The sequence below is a fragment of the Nematolebias whitei genome, chromosome 6 (genome assembly GCF_014905685.2).
Source record: "Nematolebias whitei isolate Nwh7 chromosome 6, NemWhi1, whole genome shotgun sequence".
NCBI lineage: Eukaryota > Metazoa > Chordata > Actinopteri > Cyprinodontiformes > Rivulidae > Nematolebias > Nematolebias whitei.
Genome location: NC_056503.1, coordinates 34,684,706 through 34,707,476, shown reverse-complemented (window position 1 = coordinate 34,707,476; position 22,771 = coordinate 34,684,706). Strand labels below are relative to the sequence as shown.

General features: G+C 42.2%; 1 protein-coding gene and 1 pseudogene across 1 annotated transcript; one reads left to right on the top strand and one right to left on the bottom strand.

The window, feature by feature from the left end:
- Positions 1-6,570, top strand: part of LOC119410919 — an 11,350-nt pseudogene extending 4,780 nt beyond the window's left edge.
- Positions 6,571-18,785: 12,215 nt separating this feature from the next.
- On the bottom strand, positions 18,786-22,525 carry LOC119410664 (extracellular calcium-sensing receptor-like). Its single transcript, XM_037677549.1, has 8 exons — positions 22,387-22,525; positions 21,634-21,911; positions 21,238-21,527; positions 20,644-20,933; positions 20,360-20,565; positions 20,029-20,250; positions 19,781-19,904; positions 18,786-19,684 (listed from the first exon to the last, which is right to left on the bottom strand). The coding sequence occupies exons 1-8, from the start codon at positions 22,508-22,510 to the stop codon at positions 18,786-18,788; spliced, it is 2,433 nt and encodes an 810-aa protein (XP_037533477.1). The 5' UTR covers positions 22,511-22,525.
- Between the last annotated feature and the right edge of the window lie 246 nt (positions 22,526-22,771).

Here is a 22,771-nt window from a genome sequence, read left to right as displayed (position 1 = left end):
TCCTTGGATATCTGTTTCCTCTGATTTATATCCCTCCCTGTGGAGTTATCCAGAAAGAAGACGCCCACACCTATTTTGGCATTCGTCGCTTCTGGAGACATAAAGTTCCTGCCTTAGGAGCTGGCTATGAAACCTCCACCACCTCATCATTGGATTGGAAGTGAATCCTGGGTATTTGACCCAAACTTGATGAAATTCAGTTTCTGTGCAGGAGCCATTGGAGTTGCCATTCAGCAATCTGTCATCCCAGGACTGAGAGACTTCCTGCTGGATCTCTCTCCCACTGATGTAGCAGCCTCCTCGGTGCTTACTGAGTTCTGGGAGGATGCATTTAACTGCACACTGACAAAAAGTGAGAAAGTTAACAAAATTTAGTTTGTTTAAAAAAAAAAACTAACAAATCAATGTGTTAATGAACACACAGTGAAACCAAACATAGTTTTTTTAAAACGTATGTGGATTATAAAAAAAGATCACGTTCTAAATTTAAACAAAACTTTTATTTATTTTTCTATCCAGTATTTTTTTTTAATGTTTGCTGTACTTAGCAAATTCAGACATTTACATGCAAATTAAAGTAATCCCATACTTAGTTTTTGCAAGTTTGCCCATTTTTTCTGATTTTGAATTTAAAAAATATGTAAACTTAGAATATTATTAACATCTATCTTTTAAGAATGAAAATGTTTTTTGTTCGTATTTAGTTGCTGAAGCAAAAAAGAAGGTGTTTGATGGAAATTAAGACATAAAAAAACTCAACATTTCATACACTGAAACATCTGATTTTAGAATTCCTAACATGGTGTACAAGGCTGTTTATGCAGTAGCTCATGCCATTTACAATGAAGTGTGTCAGGAAAAAAAAATGCACAATTGAGTGTGACAAAAAGTCTAAGTTAGAGTTGAAGCAGGTCAGTATAAATGAAAAGATTATACATTTTTCTTTGTATAACTTAAACTTAGTCCAATTATATTTGTAAATCACATTGTTTTTGTCACCTCCTCTTTTTTCTTTCTTTCTTTTGAGGTGTTTTCAGCTTGTTGTCATTCAGAAAACAGTAAACTTTTCCCAAAATGGTTATCCTGTGTCCTTTAATGAAAACAGGGATCCCGTGGCTTTTTATGAACTGGTCAACTGTCAGAAGAGAGAGAGTGGAACCACTGAGCTGGTAACAGTAGGATACTATGATGCATCATTGCCAAAAGGACAGGAGTTTAACATCAGGGGCGGCTGTGGCTGAGTGGTTTGAGCAGTCGTCCTCCAATGCGAGAGTTGGGGGTTCGAATCTGCCAGCAGTCACATGCTGAAGTGTCCCTGGGCAAGACACTGAACCCCCTCATAGTGTCAGATGTGTGTCCCATCAGTGTATGAATGTGATATAAAACACTTATTAGTCTCTTTAGAATGATTTGTTCAATTAGATTTGTAGAGCTATAGTAGAGTGCTGTATGAATGGGTAAATGAGGACACAGATTGTAGTGTAAAGAGCTTTGAGTATTTTGAAATACGATAGAAAGGCGCAATATAAGTACAGTCCATTTACCATAAATAGGAATCTAACCTGGGCACAGAGCAGAACACAAGTAGAGAGTAATGAGAAATAATCAGCATATTTTACATTTGTAAAATGGTCCTAAATGCAACAGAGATGAAAAAAATATTTTACTTTGTGTCTAAAAGGTACCGGTTTCTGTCTGCTCTGAGAGTTGTCCTCCAGGAACTCGTAAAGTGTTGCAGAAAGGAAAACCTATCTGCTGCACTGATTGTATACCATGTCCTGAAGGAGAGATCAGTAATATGACAGGTAAGCAATATATGTCATTCATGTTTATCAATTAAATGTTGCCGACTGTAGTGGACTAGGCCTATGTCAAAACTGACCAGATGGACAGAGACTGTTATTTCATTGATCTGCATCCAGAAATACAGTTTGAGCCATCTGGAGACTTTCTTTCTTGAAGTAATCAAGTAGAAAAGACAATTCTCTATGATCATTACTATTTTACAAATGTTTGTGTAGTGGACTAGGCCCATGTCAAAAACTAAGTCTAAGGTCAAAACTCTTGACCTTTAGAACCTTGTGGGACAGGAACTGTCATTTCATTGATTTGAACTCAGAAATACAGGTTCACCCATCCTGAGACTTTCTTTCTTGAAGATTCAAGTGAAAAGAACACTCTCTTTTTATTATCATTACTATTTTACAAATGTTGATAATCAAAGTGTCTTAGTTCAAACCATTTTAGATGTTGCAGTGCACTAATCAATTTTATTAACTGTGTAATGATTTTTATTCTCATGTCAAAGCTGTAACAGAATAATTATGCATTTTCTGATTTCTGCCTTTGAGTGAGCAAGTGTGCGTTTCCAAGGTTGGAGTCAAACGAAAAACAAGTTGTTGAACGAACTGTCATGTTTTAGAATCCTCTCAGACGTAAATAGAGAAGTTTTAGCACCTGTTGCTGAAACAGCGCCAAAACAAAACTCTCTCTGTCTGTGAGAACATTTCTGATCTGTTTCATAACAATTCTCGCTGTCTCTAACCTCTTACGTCACAAAACACACCCCGTCTGGTCGTTTCTGACCAATGAACAAATCCCAAAAGTGAACCGGGAAACAGCTCTTTAAAATGTCAGTACTTCCTGGTCTACTCGGTCTTGGTTCTGTTGAAGTTCTGATGGAGTGCTGTTGGAGTTCTGCTGGATACACAGTCCAACCAGTTCTGTGAGAGACGGGATGATCCTGACAACAGAGCTCTTCCGAGTTCCATGGGATTATAACACCTTTCACTCGCCACTACTTCTGACGAGCTACAGCCATACTAAGGAGACGCTGGACAGGTAGCGTTAACGGAACACCATATCTGCTGATTATCATCAGAAAGGTAATGGGTCAAGTTTCCTACCAAGCGTACCGAGGCGAGCTGGGTTTCTGATGGAGAGTGCCGTTCTGGTGAAAACTTACTTCCCCTCAAACACCATCTTTTATTCCCTCTAAACTTCTTTCATCTCTAAACTTTTCTCTCAAGTAGAAATTCTTCCAGATATTTTAGAAATGTCTGTGTAAAATGCTCACCCACATTCATGTGGGTAAAAGATCATAATTGTACAGTTTTCATAAATGTCTGTGGTGAAGCAACGGAAAAATCATGGCCGTATGATTTTTCCTGATTGATTGCTTATGTTGTTATTTTCATAATTTGCCAAATTAATGTAAATGTTTGATGTTAAATTTTGATTCTGTAAATAAATGACCGCATTCATTTTGATGGGTCAAATATAAATGACGTCTCACGTTTGCATTTCCTTAAATTCAATGCACGTTTTATTCAGTCCAGAAAAATGAGGAATCCGTGTTAAATGATGAATATATCTGAGCATCTGTTCATCTACATTTGATAATCAAATTGTGTTAGTTCACTCAATGTTTACAGGTTGAAGAGAACTACTCATTTTATTTACATAAACAGTAAGTAATGATTTTTATTCCTCATTCAAAGAAGAAATCAGGTTAATATGCATTTCTTGATTTTTCTGTCTTCAATGAGCAAATTTGTAAGTATGTTAAAGGTCGAACTTCGGTCAACTAAAATGTTTACTGAGAAGAAATGTCATGTTTAATCTTTACAGCAGATAATCAGAGTAGAGGCTCCACGAAGTCTCGTTTTCTCCAATAATCTTTCTGTCTGTTTCTAAACAATCTCATTCTCTGCCCTTGACTGTGATAACACCTTACATCACAAACCACACCTCTGATCTGGTCCATCCACCAATCAGAAAGCTCTAAAATGACCCGTAAGTCAACTCATTTAAATGTGGCAACTTCCCGGTTCTCGCCAGACTTAAAGAGAGAAAAAGAGTAAAGAGTTCCAGAGTTTAACTCTCTGAAGAGAGTTCTGAAGGAGTTCAGAATTCTGACAACCCAGGATGCAGATTGGAATTTGGGAATTATAACTTCTGTTTGGATAACCTCGCACGACTCTCTAAGGGTTTGGCTGTCCTCATGGAGACGCTGAAAGAGTCAGAAAGGAACCCTACGCCGACGCTGATTTTATCATCAACCAGGTAGAAGGTTCTATTTTCGACCAAGTGTACCGTGGCCAAGCTGATTCCCCAAAGAGCGTGCACGTTTCTGGTCAAACAGATTAATTCCCTCACACATCTCTCTGTAAGATAAATCTCCATTTTCCATCTTAAACTCTCCTTTCTCCTAAAATCATTACAGATATTTTAGAAATATCTGAAGCAAAGTTCTCAATCACCGCCGTGTGATTGATGTCTGTTGTTCTGCTGAGAAGTGAGGACAATCGCCGTATTGTCCACTTTCTGTGAACTTGCCATTGTTATTGTTTTCATATTTTGCCAAATTAATGTAAATGTTTGATGTTAAACTTTGATTCTGCAAATAAATGACCGCATTCATTTGATGGGTCAAAGATAATTAACGTCTCTCTCGTTACATTTTTGTTAAACTCAACGCACGACATTTACACAGTCAGAAAGATGAAGAACTCGTGAAAAAGTATGAATATATCCAGCATATGTCATACTACACGACAGTCATTATTTTTTTAGATTCTACTCTGTTTCTGCGTCTGGCCATCATAACAGGAGTTATTTTTTCATCACAGAACAACTCCAATTGTCAGAGCCAACAACTCTGAGCTGAGTTTCCTGCTGCTCTTCTCTCTGACTCTGTGTTTTTTATGTTCATTAACTTTCATTGGAGCTCCCTCTGAGTAGTCATGCATGCTGCAGCACACAACTTTTGGCATCACCTTTGTTCTCTGTATCTCCTGTGTACTTGGAAAAACTGTAGTGGTTTTAATGGCCTTCAAAGCTACACTTCCAGGTAGTAACGTCATGAAATGGTTTGGCCACCACAACAAAGGATGACTGTAGTGTTTTTCACATTTATTAAAGTTTTAATTTGTACTATTTGGTTGATTCTCAGTTCCCCTTTTACAAAGAAAAATCTGACAACATACAAGGAGAAGATCATCCTGGAATGTGCATTAGGCTCTGCTGTTGGCTTCTGGGCTGTGCTCGGGTACATTGGCTTGTTGGCTGTTTTTTGCTTTGTGTTAGCTGTTCTAGCTCGAAAACTACCTGATAATTTTAATGAAGCCAAGATGATAGCCTTCAACATGCTGATCTTCTGTGCAGTGTGGATCACCTTCATCCCAGCATATGTCAGCTCTCCTGGAAAGTTTATTGTGGCTGCAGAGATATTTGCCATTCTGGCCTCCAGTTTTGGACTGATACTGTGTATAATTGCTCCAAAGTGTTTCATCATTATATTGCAACCTAAGAAAAACTCTAAAAAAATAGTTAATGAACAAAAACTAGTAGTGAATTCAAAATGTTTGCAAGTTAGATGGAAATGTTGTAATTGCGATTACACTTATTTTAGCAACATTTTTGTGCAATGTGTTATGTATTTTAAAATTTAGTTTGACAGAATAATATAAAATATTAAAGAAAAATATGCATTCTTTGATGTACAGTTATTCTAATGGTATCCTGACTTATATGTGTTTACAGTGACATTTTTTTTATTTACACATGAAAAAACATTACAATTCTAAACAACATTGCATAATGTTTGTAGTTTTCAGATTCAGATTCAGTTTATTATTGCCATTGTCAATGAACAGGATTCCCAGACTAGGAAGTTGCTTCGGCATAAAGGAGCAAATAAAAGATAAAAGATAAAAGAAAACATATGTACACCAATACAATATAATACAATACAACACAATACTCAGAAAAAACGTACAATTGGAGTAGTGCAGTTAAAATACAATGATAAGTGACCAAAGCAGTGTTACAAAGTAACATGATTATGTGTGTTCAAGAGTCTGATGGCAGAGGGGAAGAAACTGTTCTTATAGCAGAAGGTTCAAGTCTGAACGGACCGAAACCTCCTTCCCGATGGGAGTGGTTCAGAGAGTTTGTATGCAGGGTGAGAAGGGTCAGGTGTAATCAGACATGCTTGCCCCACAGTCCTGGAGACGTACAGGTCATGGAGAGATGGGAGGCTACAGCGGATTAACTTCTCCACACAGCGCATAATGCGCTGCAGTCTGTGTCTGTCCTTGGCAGTGGCCTCGGCGTACAACATCATGATGGAAGAGCAGAGGATGGACTCGATGATGGCTGTGAATCACACCATTAGCTTTGCCGGCAGCTTGGCTTTCCTTAGCTGTTGCAGGAAGTAATCCTCTGCTGAGCCTTCTTGATGAGGGAGCTGATGTTCAGCTCCCACTTGAGGTCCTGGGTGATGGTGGTTCTGAGAAACTGATAACAGTCCACTATGATAGTGGGGGTATCGTTAAGCGCCAGGGGGGGCAGAGGGGCTGTGGCTTTCCTGAAATCCACAATCATCTCCACTGTTTTCTGGGCATTAAGCTCCAGGTTGTTGTCGCTGCACCGGTCCACCTCCCCCTTGGAGGCAGACTCATCACTATCCAAGATGAGCTCGATGAGGGTGGTGTTGTTCGCAAACTTAATACGTTTTACGGAGTCATGGCTGGAGGTGCAGCAGTTGGTGTACAGGGAGAAGAGTAGAGGGGAAAGTACACAGTCCTGTGGAGATCCTGTGCTTAGAGTCCGAGTGTCCAAGACGACTTTACCCAGCTGCATGCGTTGACCCTAATCTGTTAGGAAGTATGTGATTCACCAGCAGGTGGAGTCAGGTACATGGAGCAGAGAGAGCTTGTCTTGGAGCAAAGCAGGAAGGATTGTGTTAAATGCAGAGCTGAAGTCCACAAACACGATCCTAGTGTAAGTTCCTGGGGGGTCCTGATGCTGGAAGTTGAAGTGGAGGTCCAGGTTTATGGCGTCATCTACAGATCTGTTGGCTCTGTAGGCAAACTGCAGAGGGTCTAGAAGAGGGTTGCTGATGTACTTGAGGTGGGATAAAACCAGGCGTTCAAAAGTTTTCATGACTACAGACATAAGAGCCACAGGCTTGTAATCATTTAGTCCTGTGACACGTGGTTTTTTGGGGACAGGGACGACGATGGAGGTCTTGAAACAGGCTGGGACATAGCATGACTCCAGAGAAGAGTTGATGATTCCTGTAAAGACCAGGACCAGCTCCTCAGCACGGTGTCTCAGGGTAGAGGGGGACGGCACATAGTCAGGGCCTGCAGCCTTGTGTGGATTCAGCCTCTTAAATAGCCTGTTCACATCCTCCTCTTGAATTGAGAGAGCAGAGGGGGGATGGGGGCAATCAGAAGTGATTAAGCTTGGAATAGTGTGAGGGATGGAAGGATGTGCGTCCATGGCTTCAAAGTGTGAATAGAGGTCATTCAGCTCGTTAGCCAGTTTGAGATTGTCTGTAGAGTGAGGTGCTCTGGGCCTGTAGGTAGTGATCTCGTTCTGTCCCCTCCATACAGTGGCAGAGTCGTTTGCAGAGAACTGATGTTCCAGCCGTGAATTGTACTTGGATTTACCCTCCGACACCTCCCTGCTAAATCCATAATTTGCCCGTCTGTAGCTGTATCTCCCACTATGAAAGCAACCTCCTTCTGCTGATGGAACTGTCTAAGTTTAGATGTGAACTAGGATTTGTAATTATTAAAAATGACTCTAGAGTGTGATGGAATGATACTGTCCTTACATAAATGTATATATGACGTCACAGTGTTTGTGTATTCGTCTAAACTGTCTGTAGAAACCTTGAACAAGTCCCAATCTGTGATGTCCAAACATGTGCGTAGCTCCTCTACAGTTTCACTGATTCACTTTTTGGATGTCCTCATTAAAGGCTTTGAAAGCTTTAGTCTCTGTCTGTATGTGGGGATCAGGTGAACCATGACATGATCTGAGAGTCCCAAGGCTGCACAGGGCACAGCATGATAAGCACCACTCACTGTAGAGTAACAGTGATCCAGCATGTTTCCTTCTCTGGTCGGGCACGTGACAAACAGTTTATACTTTGGAAGTTTATGACTAAGGTTCCCTTTGTTAAAATCTACAAGGATTATAACTAGGGAGTACGGTAACGATCGCTCCACGCTCATAATCTGGTCCGCAAGAGCTCGCTTAGCGTTGTGCACGTCCGCGCACGGTGGAATGTAAACAGCGGCCAAAATGAAAGAGGAAAACTCAAGTGGAGAGTAGAACGGTTTACAGTTAATGAAGAGATATTCCAGAGAAGGAGAGCAGTGCTGGGAGATCACTGTCACATCAGAACACCAGGCGTTGTTGATGTAGAAGCAAACTCCTCCACCTTTTGTTCTATTTTGTATAGGCTTCGCCCTTTAAGGCTGTCGCTGGTGGGTTTATCCCGTCATGCAAAGCATTGCACTGAAAAAAAATTAGTCCACGCCCACCTGTTGTGTGGGCCCCACCCAGTCTGTATAAATTACATTAAGAGCAGGTAATCGGCTCCCATTTTTCTTCAGCAAGCTAATAGCACTGTCAGAATAACAAAGAAGGAAAGTTGTCCAGCTTGACCGGCACAACCTTTGTTAAGACTGCCTGGGTCCCCGCCACGCCAACCTCCTGCTGTCCCAGTGAGTTCTTCCTCCCCGAGGAGAAGCAGACAAGCAGCCTTGTTTCAAGGTAAGCGCCGAGGAACATTTTTTCAGTGGCGAGTCGCTACCCGCTGGACGACGCCATCGACCCTTTTTTCTTTTTAACGCCGACTCTCGGAGCGAATCGAATGGTTCCTCCGGGACAGGCGACGTCAGCAGCAGTCCCCGCTGCTCACTCCCTCTTAGAGAGCATAATGTCGGGAATGAGGGGGGCTGAGAGGATGCTCCAACCCCCCCCACCCCCCCACCCCCAGGTCTTTTTGCATCGACGACCACACCGCTCCCAGCTGTTTGTGCCCTCCTCTTGGAGCTGCCTGGCATAATCCAGAAGGCGGCTGACATGAAGGGAACTTTTTCTGTCCCTCTCCTCTCCCAGCCCAGATCGGATGATCTAATGGGAAGGTTTTTGGCTCCAGCCCGGCTCGCCATCCTGATCCTATCTGGCCTCGTTTCCCAGCAGTGACGTCCAACTGTCCAGAGGGTACAGCCGGACCTGGTAGACTGAGAGCACCGGTTTCTACATTCGCACTCATCACCAGAGTGGAGGGGTTTTACTGAGTGGAATTTCCCTCGGTGCCCCCTGGAGCCAAGCCTGGCGGAGGCTCTCGGAGCAAAGATGTCCAAATTGGACCAGTATCCTGCGCCTCCGAGGAAGCATGACCAGACGGTTCTGTCGCTCTCCAACCGAGCTCACCAGTATGCATTCCAGGCGGCTTCAGTGAACAAAAACGTTGCGCTGCTGACGTACAGCATGTCAGAGGCTGGAGGGAACAGACCTGCCTCAGGAGACGAAGAGCTCCCTCTACAAGGCGTCTGACGTCACCCTCAACCTGTGCGCCTCGTCTGCTGTCTGCCTGTCTCGCATCGCAGCCTGGATGACAATGGTTCAGAGGTCCACCTGACTTCGTCACTCCCCCTCCCTGTCAGAGAAGTTGCAGATGGTCTCGCTGGAGGGCCCCATCAGGATGGATGTGCTGTTTGGAGCCAATTTCAAGGCCATGCTTGAGAAATCGAAGAAGTCGGAGGAGGTGTCGGAGACTGTGCACCATCTGATCAAGCCGCACCCCTCCTCTCACCCCCCACCCGCTGGAGAGAGTGCCATAGCTAGAGATAGCAGAGACGTGCCACAGCTGCAGCAGCGTCTTCTCTCTCCGTTCCGCCGCCAGCCCTTCCAGTCAGAGAACAGCCCTCCTCTTCCCGGCAACCAGCAGTGCTGCGTTTCCCCAGAGACCGCCAACGGCGCCGTCCTGGAACAACCAGCCGCAGGGCTCACGGGGGAGAAGATTCAAAAATGATTCATTGCGGAGGATGTGTGTGTGCATAATGATGGTTTGAGTTTTGGAATAAAACGTAAACATCATTCAGGAATTAAAGTGTCTGATTTCAGCCTGACTGTCAGTTCGTATGATCTCACAGTGCCTTCTCCTCCCACATCCTCCACACAAAGCGAGCCGGTGTCCTCCAAACAGGTTTCTAAATCACGGCAGCCCAAGAAAACACAAAATGCGTGCGTGACACAGCAGCCAAAGTGAATGTTTTCAGCAGACCGAGTCCAGTGGGAAACCTTGCTCTCAGCCCAAGCTGTGCGCTGCCTCCTCTGACCGAAGCGGTGACAACGTGCGCCCCCGCGGCAGCCCTCATCTACATGCTCCACATGCCCAGGGGTGCGCGTGCCTCCTCTCAGCGCATGCCAGCTCACATCAGCACGGATGTGAGCCCGCTGCCTGAGCACGGCACACATGACGGCGGTGATTGGCGTCTGTAAAAAACGTGACGCAGCATAAACGCGTGCCCGCTTTCTGAACATTTTGCGGAGTGGCAGTGAGCGTGCGCTCTAGACAGATAGATGAACCATCTTATCAGCAGGGGATACACGCTGCAGTTTACAGCTCAAACCCCCCGTTTGGAGGAACTTTAGAGACGTTTCTGTCATCTCCAGAACATATCTCGTTCCTCCATGCAGATGTTCAGGAAATTCTGATAAAAAATGTAATTTCCAGGGTTCTAGAAGGAGAGGAAAAAACAGGGTTTTACTCTCGTCACTTCCTGGTCCCAAAACGGACCGGAGGGATGAGACCCATCTTAGATTTGTCAATTTTCAACTGTGAGACAACATTCTATTCAAAATGCGTCAAGTCGGCTCTGCAGCTGCTACACAGAGCAGGGAGGAGAATTCTGTTTTATCTGGACGATCTGTTGCTGCCGATCCGTTTTTCAGACATGAGGCAGCAGTGCAACTCAGGCGCTGACGTCACACCTGAAAAATCTGGGCTTCACCATAACGGGGGAAGAGCTCACTTCACCCGGCCCAGACGATCGGTTATCTGGGAGTGAAGCTAAACTCGGTCACTACGAGGGCTCGTTTATCTCAGACGGGAACCGAAGCTCTAAAGACCAGCTCCTCCACGTGAAGCCGGCAGAGTGATAACAGCTGTTTTCCGTCATTAAGTTATTAAAGCCATGTCATCTGCTCACACGGCACAACTCCTCCAGAGGTGGTTCGCTCGTTTGCGTGTGGACCCGGTGAGGCAGAAGAGACGGTTGATCGCTGTGCCCCCCTCCGTGAGAATCGACCTGAGACACTGGGAAACCCTCTTGTTCTGTCTGAGGGAGTCCCCGTCAGCAGACCTATGTCACATGTGTCAGTCTTCACAGACCCTGTCAGGCTGGGGAGGCACATGCATGTCTCGAGCTGTGGGGGCGCTGTGGCCGCCCCATACAGTAGCTCATATAAATGTTTTTGAGTGTCACACGGTTTTGAATGTGATTCAACACTTTGCCTCTGTGCTACAGAATCAACATGTTCTGATTCACACAGTCAGCAAGTGACTGCAGCATACATAAACCGGCAGGGGGGTGTGCGCTCAGCCCAAATGTTACACATTGCGGGATGGCTGCTGTGTTGGGCACACCAAAATCTGCTCTCCATCAGAGCAGTGTACATCCCCTATGTTTTGGACAGAAGGGCAGATGTGATGTCCAGGGGTGGTCTGCGTCATGGGGACTGGAGCCTCCATCCCGAGCTGATGGCTCAGACATGGCAGAAATTTGACAGAGCAGCCGTGGACTTGTTTGACACACGAGAGAACACTCAGTGTCAACTATGGTTCTCACTGAGCCCGCGGGACGAACCACCGCTAGGGGTGGACGCGTTTGCTCACAGCCCGTGGCCCAAAATGCTTCTTTACGCTTTTCCACACTCCCTCTGATATCACGGTTTCTGAACCGAGTTAGGGAGAAGGGACTGACAGCCCTCCTGGTGGCTCCCGAGCGCGTGAACGCCCCGTGGTTCCCAATTCTACGACGCCTGTTATCGGGGCGCCCGTGGAAACTGCTGTGGAGGGAGGATGCTCTCCTCCACATGGGAGGAATGATTAGGAGTTACCCAGAAATAGGCCAGCACCTTTGGGTCTGGCTGCTAAGCGGATCCGTTTTAGAGAGGATGGGTCTCTCTCAAGATGTGGTGTGCACAATCCAGGTTTCACGTGCTGTCTCCACCACAGCGCTGTACACATCAAAGTGGACAGCTTTTTCAGCGCTGGTGTACGGAGAAAGGTGTAGAGGCCACTTCATGTCCACTAGGTGGCGTGCTGTCCTTTCTACAGCAGCTGATGGACAGAAATCTGGTGTTCAGCACAATTAAAACATACGCTGCAGCCAACTCTTCTTGTCACGAAGGTTTCGGGGACAGAACAGCTCTTAATCATCCGCTGATGAAGCATAAAAAAAAAAATAAAAAAAAAACATGTACAGAGGCGCAGGCCTGTATCATGCACACTTTTTCCACAGTGAGTTTTAACGATGGTTCTGAGAGCCCTGATCAAAGCTCCACTCGAGCCACTAGATCAGGTTCCGATTAAATTCTTGTCTATTAAAACAGCCCTGCAGTTGGCTTTAACATCCGCTAAGAGGGTGAGTGATTTATCTGCCCTCTCTGTCGCTCCATCATGTCTCAGAATTCAGGCTGATGGGAGTTCAGCTGATCTGAGGCTTAACCCAGCATTTATGCCTAAAAACATCACAAGCTCATTTAAATCAAGAGTGATATCGTTGGAGGGATTTTTCCCTCCTCCCCACAAATCAGAAGAAGAAGCATCTTTTCATCTTCTCTGCCCCGTGTGTGCGTTGGCGGCACTGCGTCAGACTCAACATTTGTTTGTGCACTATGTTGCTATTTCTTCTCATCAGCAGCGCTATCTCATCCATTTTGGTGGAAAGTGAGCAGACGTTGGAAAGGAAAATTCCAGGTAAGGGCGTGAGGGACCCCATTTACGAAGGTGCACAAGTACGCCAGCTCGCTTTCCTCTTCGGCGATGTCTCACTCTTTTGGCCAAAAATTGCACCAATTCTGCTGCAGGCACAAAAAACCTGGTGTAATATCCGTGTGGGTTGTTTTTCTGATGTTTAGAAGCTCTTCACGTGTGTAGGAGCACAAAGATACATGAAAAACGCACAAAAACAAACAAAACACAGAGCACCAGAACACCAGGGTGACCATACATGGTGCCATCTTGGATTTAAGATTCATAATATTGATTCCACTGTTTTTATCTTTTTTAATTCTAATTAAATCTATATATTAAAGGGAAATAAATTTTAATCATGTTCAGTATGGTAATTAAAAACGTAGAGTCCATCCATCCATCCATCCATCCATCCATCCATCCATCCATCACTGCTTGTTTTGGATTCTGGTCACAAGTGCAACAGATTGAGCAGAGAGACCTCGACCAAATCTTTCACCAGCCATCTCTCCAGCTTTTTTGGAAGGATGTCAAGGCATTCTCAGGTCAGCCAAAATACATAGTTTTTTTCAGTGTGTCCTGGGTATTCACCATGTTCTCCAAACTGGCAAAAACCAATGCAGACATGTTCTTGTTTTTAGTTTTCTAGACTGTCTTATAAATTAGATGGTTTTTTTTTCTTCTTCTTTTCGCTACTTTTCCTTTTGACTGTCCTTTTGGTTACTATTTTGTTTTGATTTGTTAAAAAAAAAAAAAGATTAAATTTTGTATGCCTCTTTTTTGACTGTCTATTGCTGTCATTGTTACTCACTGTTTTCATCACTCTTTGTTAAGAAATCAGGTCTCTCTTGTAATAGAGTCCCCGAGGCTCAATGGGATTAACCTGTCTAAATAAAGGTTGAATGGAAAAAACTGGAAATCCCCAGAACACTTCCTGATGGATCTGTCTAGGGGACATCTTTACCAGATTCCTGAACCATCTCAGCTAACTACTCTCTATGTGGAGGAGCAGCAACTTTACTCTGAGTTTCTCCTGGATAATTGAACTTCTCACCGTGTCTCTAAGGGAGAGTCCGGCTACCATGCACATGCAGAGAAAACTCATTTTGAATGCTTGTATCCACAATTTTTTTTAATTTTTGGTTACTATTCAGGAAACATGACCATAGCTGAGTGGAGAAGCATAGACCGACCTGTAAACAGTAGGCATTGCCTTTCAGCTCAGCTCCCTCTTCACCACAACTGTCTGAGAGTACAATATTGCAGAAGTGGCATCGATCTGTCTGTCAATCTCATGCTCCATTCCTCCCTCACTCATAAACAAAATCCCAAGATACCAAAACTCTTCCACTTGAAGCAGGACCTCACTCCCAACCTGGAGAAGGCAGTCCATGCTTTGCCAACTGAGGACCATGGCCTCAAATTTGGAAGTACTGAAACTTCCTCATCCCAGCCACTTTACACTCAAGTGCAAACTGCTCCAGTGAGATCTGGAGATCACAGCACAATGACATCACAGGACCACATCTGCAACAAGCAGAGACAAGAGTCCCGAGGTCAATGAACCAGACAAACAAAATAACTATCTACAGAATAGAAGTTCACATGCTTTTTTTTTTTTTTACTTTTGGAATTGTGTCCTGTATGACTGAGAAGCAAAATTAGAACATTAGCTAGAAAAAAAATACTAGAAAACATGACATTGGGAGTATAAATGGATGAGTGTATAAATTGGCGAGAGGGCTACATCAGTAAAAATGGCTAGCCTGTCCTTAAAAAAACTGTTGACAGATACAATAGTAAACTATAAATTAACTCCGTCTCAGACGGTGTCTTGTTAAAGCAAACACACACATTGTACTATCTAACCTCTATTATTGAATATGTTTTCACAGTATGATAATGTACAAAAATATGGAATATAATTGCTTAAATTGCCTTTTTGTGTTAAGTACAAACTGAAACATTTTAAACCTAAGCAATATGCTAGTCACATCTGCTGTTTCTAATTATGACATAAAAATATAGCACAGATCTGGAAATAATAACTGTGAGGCAATCTTTTTTCTGACCAACAGCAGTCTATTGAGAGGAACTGTGTTCTGTCACGTAATTCTTTAGATTTTTGTACTTATATGTTTGTGTTCCTGCCTTCCGCAGTGTTTCTTCCCCCATGTAATCAGCTCCTTCTCCTTCCTCTCTCACCTGTTCCTCATTGTCCTGTCCCAGGTGTTCATGATTATTTTCTCGTTAGTGTCTCCATAAATTATTTCAGTTTGTTTCTTCCCTGTCTGTGGCTTGTCCTCCCAAGGCATTCATGTCGTCTTCCTCCATTTCACTCTGCTCCTGGTTATATCAATGTAAGTTTTGCTACCACGTCAGCCTTTTGTTTTGTTAAATAAATATTCTTCTTTATTTTATTCCTGAGTTCCTCGCATCTGTCTACACCTTGGGTTAAAAAAATATGCAGAACATGATAGAATACATGGACAAATACGAACCCTGCAGATAGATAAAATGGTCAGAGTACTTGGCCCAATAAGCTACTCGGAGTACCCAGCGTGAGCGAGAAGAGGAGGAGGTGCGGTCCATCATCCGGTAGAGCAGGTTCCAGATCGAACCTGCCTAGAGATGAAGATGTCATAGCATAGAGGTGGATATCCTTTCATCCCATCTTTTGGTGGAGAAAGAGAAGAGGAGGGATCAACTTCGGGAAGTCACCTAGCTTTCAAGCCAGCATTTTCCTTTTCAGCACCTCACTCTTCTCCAGTATCTCACTACCCCACCATCCCACTCATCGCCTTAGTTCCCCAAGTGGCTATCAGGGGAGGATCCAGAGCCAGATGATGAGCCCTGGTTTCCCCCTATTCCTGGTTCATACTGCCACCACAAGAGGGACTGACGGCAGACTCAAGAAAAATAATTACATTTGAAAAAAATGGAATTACATTAAGCCAAAGCAGAAGTGGCCAAAGCAGAAGTGGCCAAAGCGGAAGTGGCCAAAGCGGAAGTGGCTGGAATCACATTTGAAAACATGGAATCACCCTAGAAAAAAACAGAATTATAGTTGAAAAAACTGAATTACATTTGAAAAATCTGAATTATATTTGAAAAAAATAAACAGAATTACATCAAGCCAAAGTGGAAGCGGGCAACGTAGAAGTGGCCAAAACGGAAATGGCCAGAATTGCATTTGAAAAACAGAATCACGTTTAAAAAAAAAAAAAAAACAGATTCACATTAGAAAAAAATGGAATCACATTAGAAAAAAATCGAATCACATTTGAAAAAACGGAATCACATTAGACAAAACAGAATCACATTAGGAAAAAAACGGAATTACTTTTGAAAACAACGGAGTCATATTAGATAAAACGGAATTACATAGAAAAAAAAACAATCACATTAGACAAAACAGAATTGCATTTGAAAAACGGAATTACATTAGAAAATAGGAAAATTATATACTTTTTGAATGATTCAGTTTTTCAAATATAATTCAATTTTTTCAAATGTTGTTGTGTCTTAGTTGTTTTGTTGTGTTTTTTCAAATGTAATTCTGTTTTTTCAAATATTGTTCATTTACACCTCAGGGCCACCATACTCAGAGATTCTGATGAGAAACATTCTACTGGAAGAAGACATGCATGGACAAGGGCAGATCATTTAACACTGCTGGAATGCTGCTATGCAAGCAAGCCTAGAGAGGAGGGGCTATATGAGAAGGATGTGGGAATTATCATCCATATTAACTCTGAAACAATTTCAGATCCAGTATTTCCACATTAAGAAATAAATTAGCTATCACATCTTGAGATTTACAAGGTACAACAACAAGGATGCTATGGCAATTGGGAGCCAAGATGAAAGGTCGGAGGGGATCATCCATCATCCCCACCATCAGAGCATGGGTACCAAGCCCCACTGAAACATTCAGAGAAACTGGATTGTTCCTAAGGAACTGAATAAAAAGATAGCTGTGGCCAAGCTAGGCACCTATAAGTGACAAAGTACCTTCTGCAGTATTGCTAAATATCCCTGACACTGTCACTGATACCTTGGCTATAAGATCAAGCCTACAATGGGTAAGAAGTATTGTCATTTCCATGGAGAAGAAAGAAATAAGCCAGCTGTCAACTTGCAACTAATGAGGTATTACACTATCCAGTGTTTACTCTCAATGGATGGGAAACAACATGAGAGTAGAGCCTCCCAGAGCAGAGACTGAGAATTACTAGAGAAGCATGTGAATCAGGCTCCGTGGTTATTAGATCTAAGAGCTGACCACAGTCATCTCCCTGAACAAGAATATGTACTCAGCACAGTGACAGAAACCCAATACAGAGTTAACAGGACAGGAATGAAGAGCTGGCTGGCACCTGACATGATTCACACCTAGCTAAAGAACTGACTGAGCTCCACAAACGTCTAACAGCACAAATGAACCAGCTTCTAATGAAAGGGACCCACCCAGAGGGTTTGATCCAAAGTTGGATAGTACAATTCCATACCACTATCAGCCAATCAGCCTATCAGGCATCATAGCAGCTATGATGAATAGGCATAAGGCTCAATACCTGATCAAGGCAATCAACAGCCCAGGAGCCAAGCACCATTTACTGGGTGACAGACCAGGGTGGTTCCCAGGCAATAGAGTATGTTCTAACTATCATAGGATCACACTTCTCACCCTCCACAGAAATGCTTATTCCAGGGTGAGGGAAGGGAAGCTCCAACCAATTGTCAACCCTCAGATTTATGAGGAGTAGTATGGCGATTGTCCTGATCATAGAAGTGTTAACATGATCTTTACTCTTGTGAAAATGTTCATGACTTTACTTGATGGTTCCGAGTCAGACACTGTCCCTGCTGCTCATTGTTGTCCGACTCCACATGTGAAACCTCCAGGTGCCTCCTCTGTCTGATCATGGCTGCTTACTGTGGGCTGATACCCTCGAACGACTGCCTGGTTAGCTCGTTTGGCACTCACCCCCACCACTCTTTTAGGGATGGAGATTCTTTTAAGTGTAGACATGGTAATGCTACTTGAAGGGGCAGCTCTTTATGCTTGTAAGTGGCTGTTGTGTTTAAAATGAGTGTTTATGTAATTATTTTCAGTTTACATATCCAAGCTTTATTTGTTTGCCAGTCATATTTTGTCATAAATTTATTATTAGTAAGCCTGAGAGTTGCAGGATTCAAGCAAACAGTGATCGGAATGCACCCTGTCGAAATAAGACAGCTCCTAGATCCTGTCCTGGCAGGATCCGGCTCAAATTAAGCACTGCTTATGACTATTTATACAAGCATTCTGTGGGGGCTTAAGCGGAACATGGGGTGCCAGGGTTGTTTTTAAGGACTATTTGGTCCCCTTAAGACTTCAGCAGGACCTGCATTCACATTGTTGGCACACAGTTGACTCATTGTTGGTGTGGGTTGAATTCCATCAGGGTTTCATCCAAGTTCAAGTTTCATCCTTGGCTCTGATTTTGTTTGTGGTGGTCAAAAATGGTATCACAAGGTGCAGTTGTGGAAAAGAGAGTATTTTTTTGTGGGGAGGGAACTCCAGATCTCATCTTTGCTTTATGTAGATGATGTGGTTTTGTTCATGCCTTTGGGCTAAGACCAAGTTTCTACAAGTCTTGCTCACAAGTGGAGATGGGATGGAGTGATAGGTGGATGAACAGATTGGGCCTTGTTACTGACATAAATGGGACATCCAAAAATATTGAAGTAATGACAAACAGACAATGTAGTTTTAAATGGTTATTTTACTTTTTCAATGTAAAGCCAGATAAAATGTAAATAAAAACACACATCAAAATAAGATTTAAACAAATACATTACAGAATATATTAATATTTAAACACTTCCATCTAAATATGAAGTAAATAAAAATAAAATAACCAAACATACCTTAATAATTATATCTATATTATGAAATATTACAGATGTGAAGTTTGCAGCTAGTTTTCAAACCTCTGATGGATTAGGATTAGATTTTGTTCATTAAATGTTTTTTGGAGTTCTTCTCTGGCTGAAATATTATGATGAAACACTTTGGAGCAAATATACACAGTATCAGTCCAAAACTGGAGGCCAGTATGGCAAATATCTCCACAGCCACAGTAAACTTTCCAGGAGAGCTGACATATGCTGGGATGAAGGTGATCCACACTGCACAGAAAATCAGCATGCTGAAGGTTATCAGCTTGGCTTCATTAAAATTATCAGGTAGTTTTCGAGCTAGAACAGCTAACACAAAGCAAAAAACAGCTAGCAGACCAATGTACCCGAGCACAGCCCAGAAGCCAACAGCAGAGCCTAATGCACATTCCAGGATGATCTTCTCCTTGTATGTTGTCAGATTTTTCATTGGAAAAGGAGGACTGAGAATCAACCAAACAGTACATATCAAAACTTGAATAAATGTCAAAAACACCACAGTCATCCTTTGTTGTGGAGGTCCAAACCATTTCATGACATTACTACCTGGAAGTGTAGCTTTAAAGGCCATTAAAACCACTACAGTTTTACCAAGAACACAGGAGATACATAGAACAAAGATGATACCAAAAGCTGTGTGCCGCAGCATGCAGGACCACTCAGAGGGAGCTCCGATGAAAGTTAACGAACATAAAAAACACAGAGTCAGAGAGAAGAGCAGCAGGAAACTCAGCTCAGAGTTGTTGGCTCTGACAATTGGAGTTGTTCTGTGATGAAAGAATATAATTCCTGTAATGATGGCCAGACAGGCTCCAAAAACAGAGAAAGTAGCTAGGATGACTGACAGAACTTCGTTAAAGGATAAAAATTCTACAGGTTTGGGTAAACAAGTATCTCTCTCCAGGTTAGGCCAAAATTCAGTAGGACATGATAAGCAATCAGTAGAATCTAAAAAAACATCAAAAATATCGAAAAGGGTGCTGTTAGTACTTACATAGGAAATTATGCTAATACGCAAATAAAAAAACAAAAAAACATTGTTACCTGTTTTATTACTGATCTCTCCTTCAGGACATGGTATACAATCATAGCAACAGATGGGTTTTCCTTTCCGCAACACTTTACGAGTGCCTGGAGAACAACTCTTTGAACACACTGACACTGGAACCTGTCAGACACAGTAAATGGCACTTTTTTATTTATGATTTGTATTTTGTTTCTTGTTTCTGTAAACATGTGACAGGAAGTCATTTATTGTATCACTGAGAAAATTTTGACATTGGTCTTTGTACTTGTCTTGTGCCATCCATCCAGGTTATATTCCTGGTAATACGAAACTCCTGACCTTTTAGCAGTGATGCATCATAGTATCCTACAGTTACCAACTCGATGGCTCCACTCTCACTCTTCTGCCAGTTAACCAGATCATAAAATGCCACAGGATCCCCATTAGCATCAAAAGACACTGTATAACCATTTTGGGAAAAGTTTACTGTTTTCAGTTCTGATAAAACCTAAAGAAATATTAAAAATGCGAGAGGAAACAATTGCATGTTTTATAGGTTTTATGCTTTGTAACTAATATAAAGTTTGAATTACTTTTTACTTTTTATCTGAACTGACCTGTTTGGAGTCCAATCTGATGTTTTTATCACACTGAGTGGTGAAATTTGTTCTCTGACACAATGCATTGTGAATGGCATGAGCTATTGCATAAACAGCCTTGTACACCATGGTAGAAGCTCTAAACTGCGATGCTTCAGTGTATGAGTGGTTGAGCTTTTTTATGTCTTCACTTCCATTACACACTCTTTTGTCTGTGTCAGCGCCTTAAAACAAAATAGACAGATGCAGTATGTCTTCTTCTGTTAAGGGGAATTTGTACAAAACTGAAAAAGAGCTCTCACTTTTTGTCAGTGTGCAGTTAAACACATCCTCCCAGAACTCAGTAAGCACCGAGGAGGCCGCTACTTCAGTGGGAGAGAGATCCAGCAGGGAGTCTCTGAGCCCTTGGATGACAGATTGCTGAATAGTTATTCCAATAGTGCCCTCACAGAAACTAAAACTCAGCAAGTCTGTCATCCAGCCATCACTTCCTACCCATTGACGAGGTGGAGGGGGATCCAAAGCCAGCTCCTCTAACAAGACACTCATGTCTCCTGAAGCAACAAAAGCCACAACTACCCTTGCTGTCGATCTGGAAAGACAGTAACAGGAGTTATGTTATACTAACCAATAATGAAAAATTCACATGCTTATTTTTGTGTACAACAATGAAGAAAAACATGCAATAAAAACATTTAATTCATGAATGTTGCCTTAAAGTTCCCTTTGTACTTTATAAAATGAAATCATGTTAAACAAACTTTTTAGTTGAGTTCGTCTCTACTATGATATAACTTTAAAGATTTTTAGATTTTTTTTTCTGTTCCCACAATTTGACAAAACAAACAAACAAACAAACAAACAAAAAAGAAAAGATAAATCTGAAAATTCAAAACCTGCGGATAACATTGGCTACTCTCCGGATCTTGCTGAGTGGGTTTGTCCAAATGATGGACTCAGAGTACTCCACACAGATCCCCTCTTTCTGAGCTGCAGCAAGAAAAGAGGCCATGCCGTTATTTCCATAATCCGAGTCGGAGCGAACAGCACCTATCCAAGTCCAGCCAAAGTGTTTCACCAGCTTGGCCAAAGCATCAGCCTGGAACTGATCACTGGGAATTGTTCTGAAAAATGTTGGAAACTGCTTCTTGTCTGACAGGCAGGCACAAGAGGCAGAGTGGCTCACCTAGAGTGATAAAAATGACAATGTCTCTTAAATAGAAAAAGAACAACAAATTTAAATCAGCAAGTACATTTTACAATTTAGTTTGCAATATATTCAGAGGACATGCCTGAGGAATGTGAAAAGAACCTATGATTCGTGACATGCTGATGGATGGCGATGAGTTTGTTTCTCCAACAACAGCCATCATAACTCCAGATTGGGAACAATCACTGTCTTTGTAAAACACAGGATCATGGCCATTTGAAAGTTGAAATGCAATGTGTGCAGCCACGGGTGCTGAAGCACACGAATCATAGATCTGATATCCAAGTTTAATGCCCGGCAGCAGTTCTGTGCTGTTGTTAATCTCCTCAAGGGCCAAGATCATTGTGCGAGAGCAATGCACTTGTGGGGCAAGAAGTCTGCACAGTCAATCAAATGAGAAAAAACATTTAGATGCAAAATAAACTAAAACCCATGAATGTAAACAAACACATAGATCCACACACACAAAACCAAGAAAGTATTGTCGGAACAGTGCTTAAAATATTTTTTCCAAAAAAAATGCACAAAAATTTGCCCTAACTGCAACATTTTCTTGAAAAAGTAACATAAAATATGTGCCAAGATTTCAATTGGATTTAAAAGGTACAGAAAACCAATGATTATTTAGAAAGAACACAAGAAAAAGTTCATTTTAGTATGTGCTTTCATAAAAACACTTTATGAATGTACTGGCTGACATTCTCCTAACTGTAAATATTTTTAATAATAATAATTATATACATTTAAACATAAGAAAATCTAAGACTTCCCCATCTTCACTGTACATCTTGCAGCAAATTATAATTTCCATTCAATTATGTCTCTTTTACAAAACTTTTCCTTCTTACTAACCTCCCTGTGCATCTTAGAGGCTCAGGCTTTGTGGTGTAGTTATTAGTCACTGTGAGCAGTTTGTTGTGTAAGGAAAAAACACCTCCAATAACAAAGTCACCATCCATTGAAAATTCAGATAAAATAGGGGTTTTCTGCAGGATGCATTTCATCGATGGATCCTCAATGGTAACTCCAGCTGCAGTCAAAGCATCTATAGGCTCATTCCCCTGTTTCAGACCATCCAGAGACCCACACAGTAGAACTGACATCAGCTCCAGTAAACTTACTGCTATTTTCTGGCCAGTAAAGACAGTCCTGATCTCCATTCTTCATAATCTGTCCTTGGATATCTGTTTCCTCTGATTTATATCCCTCCCTGTGGAGTT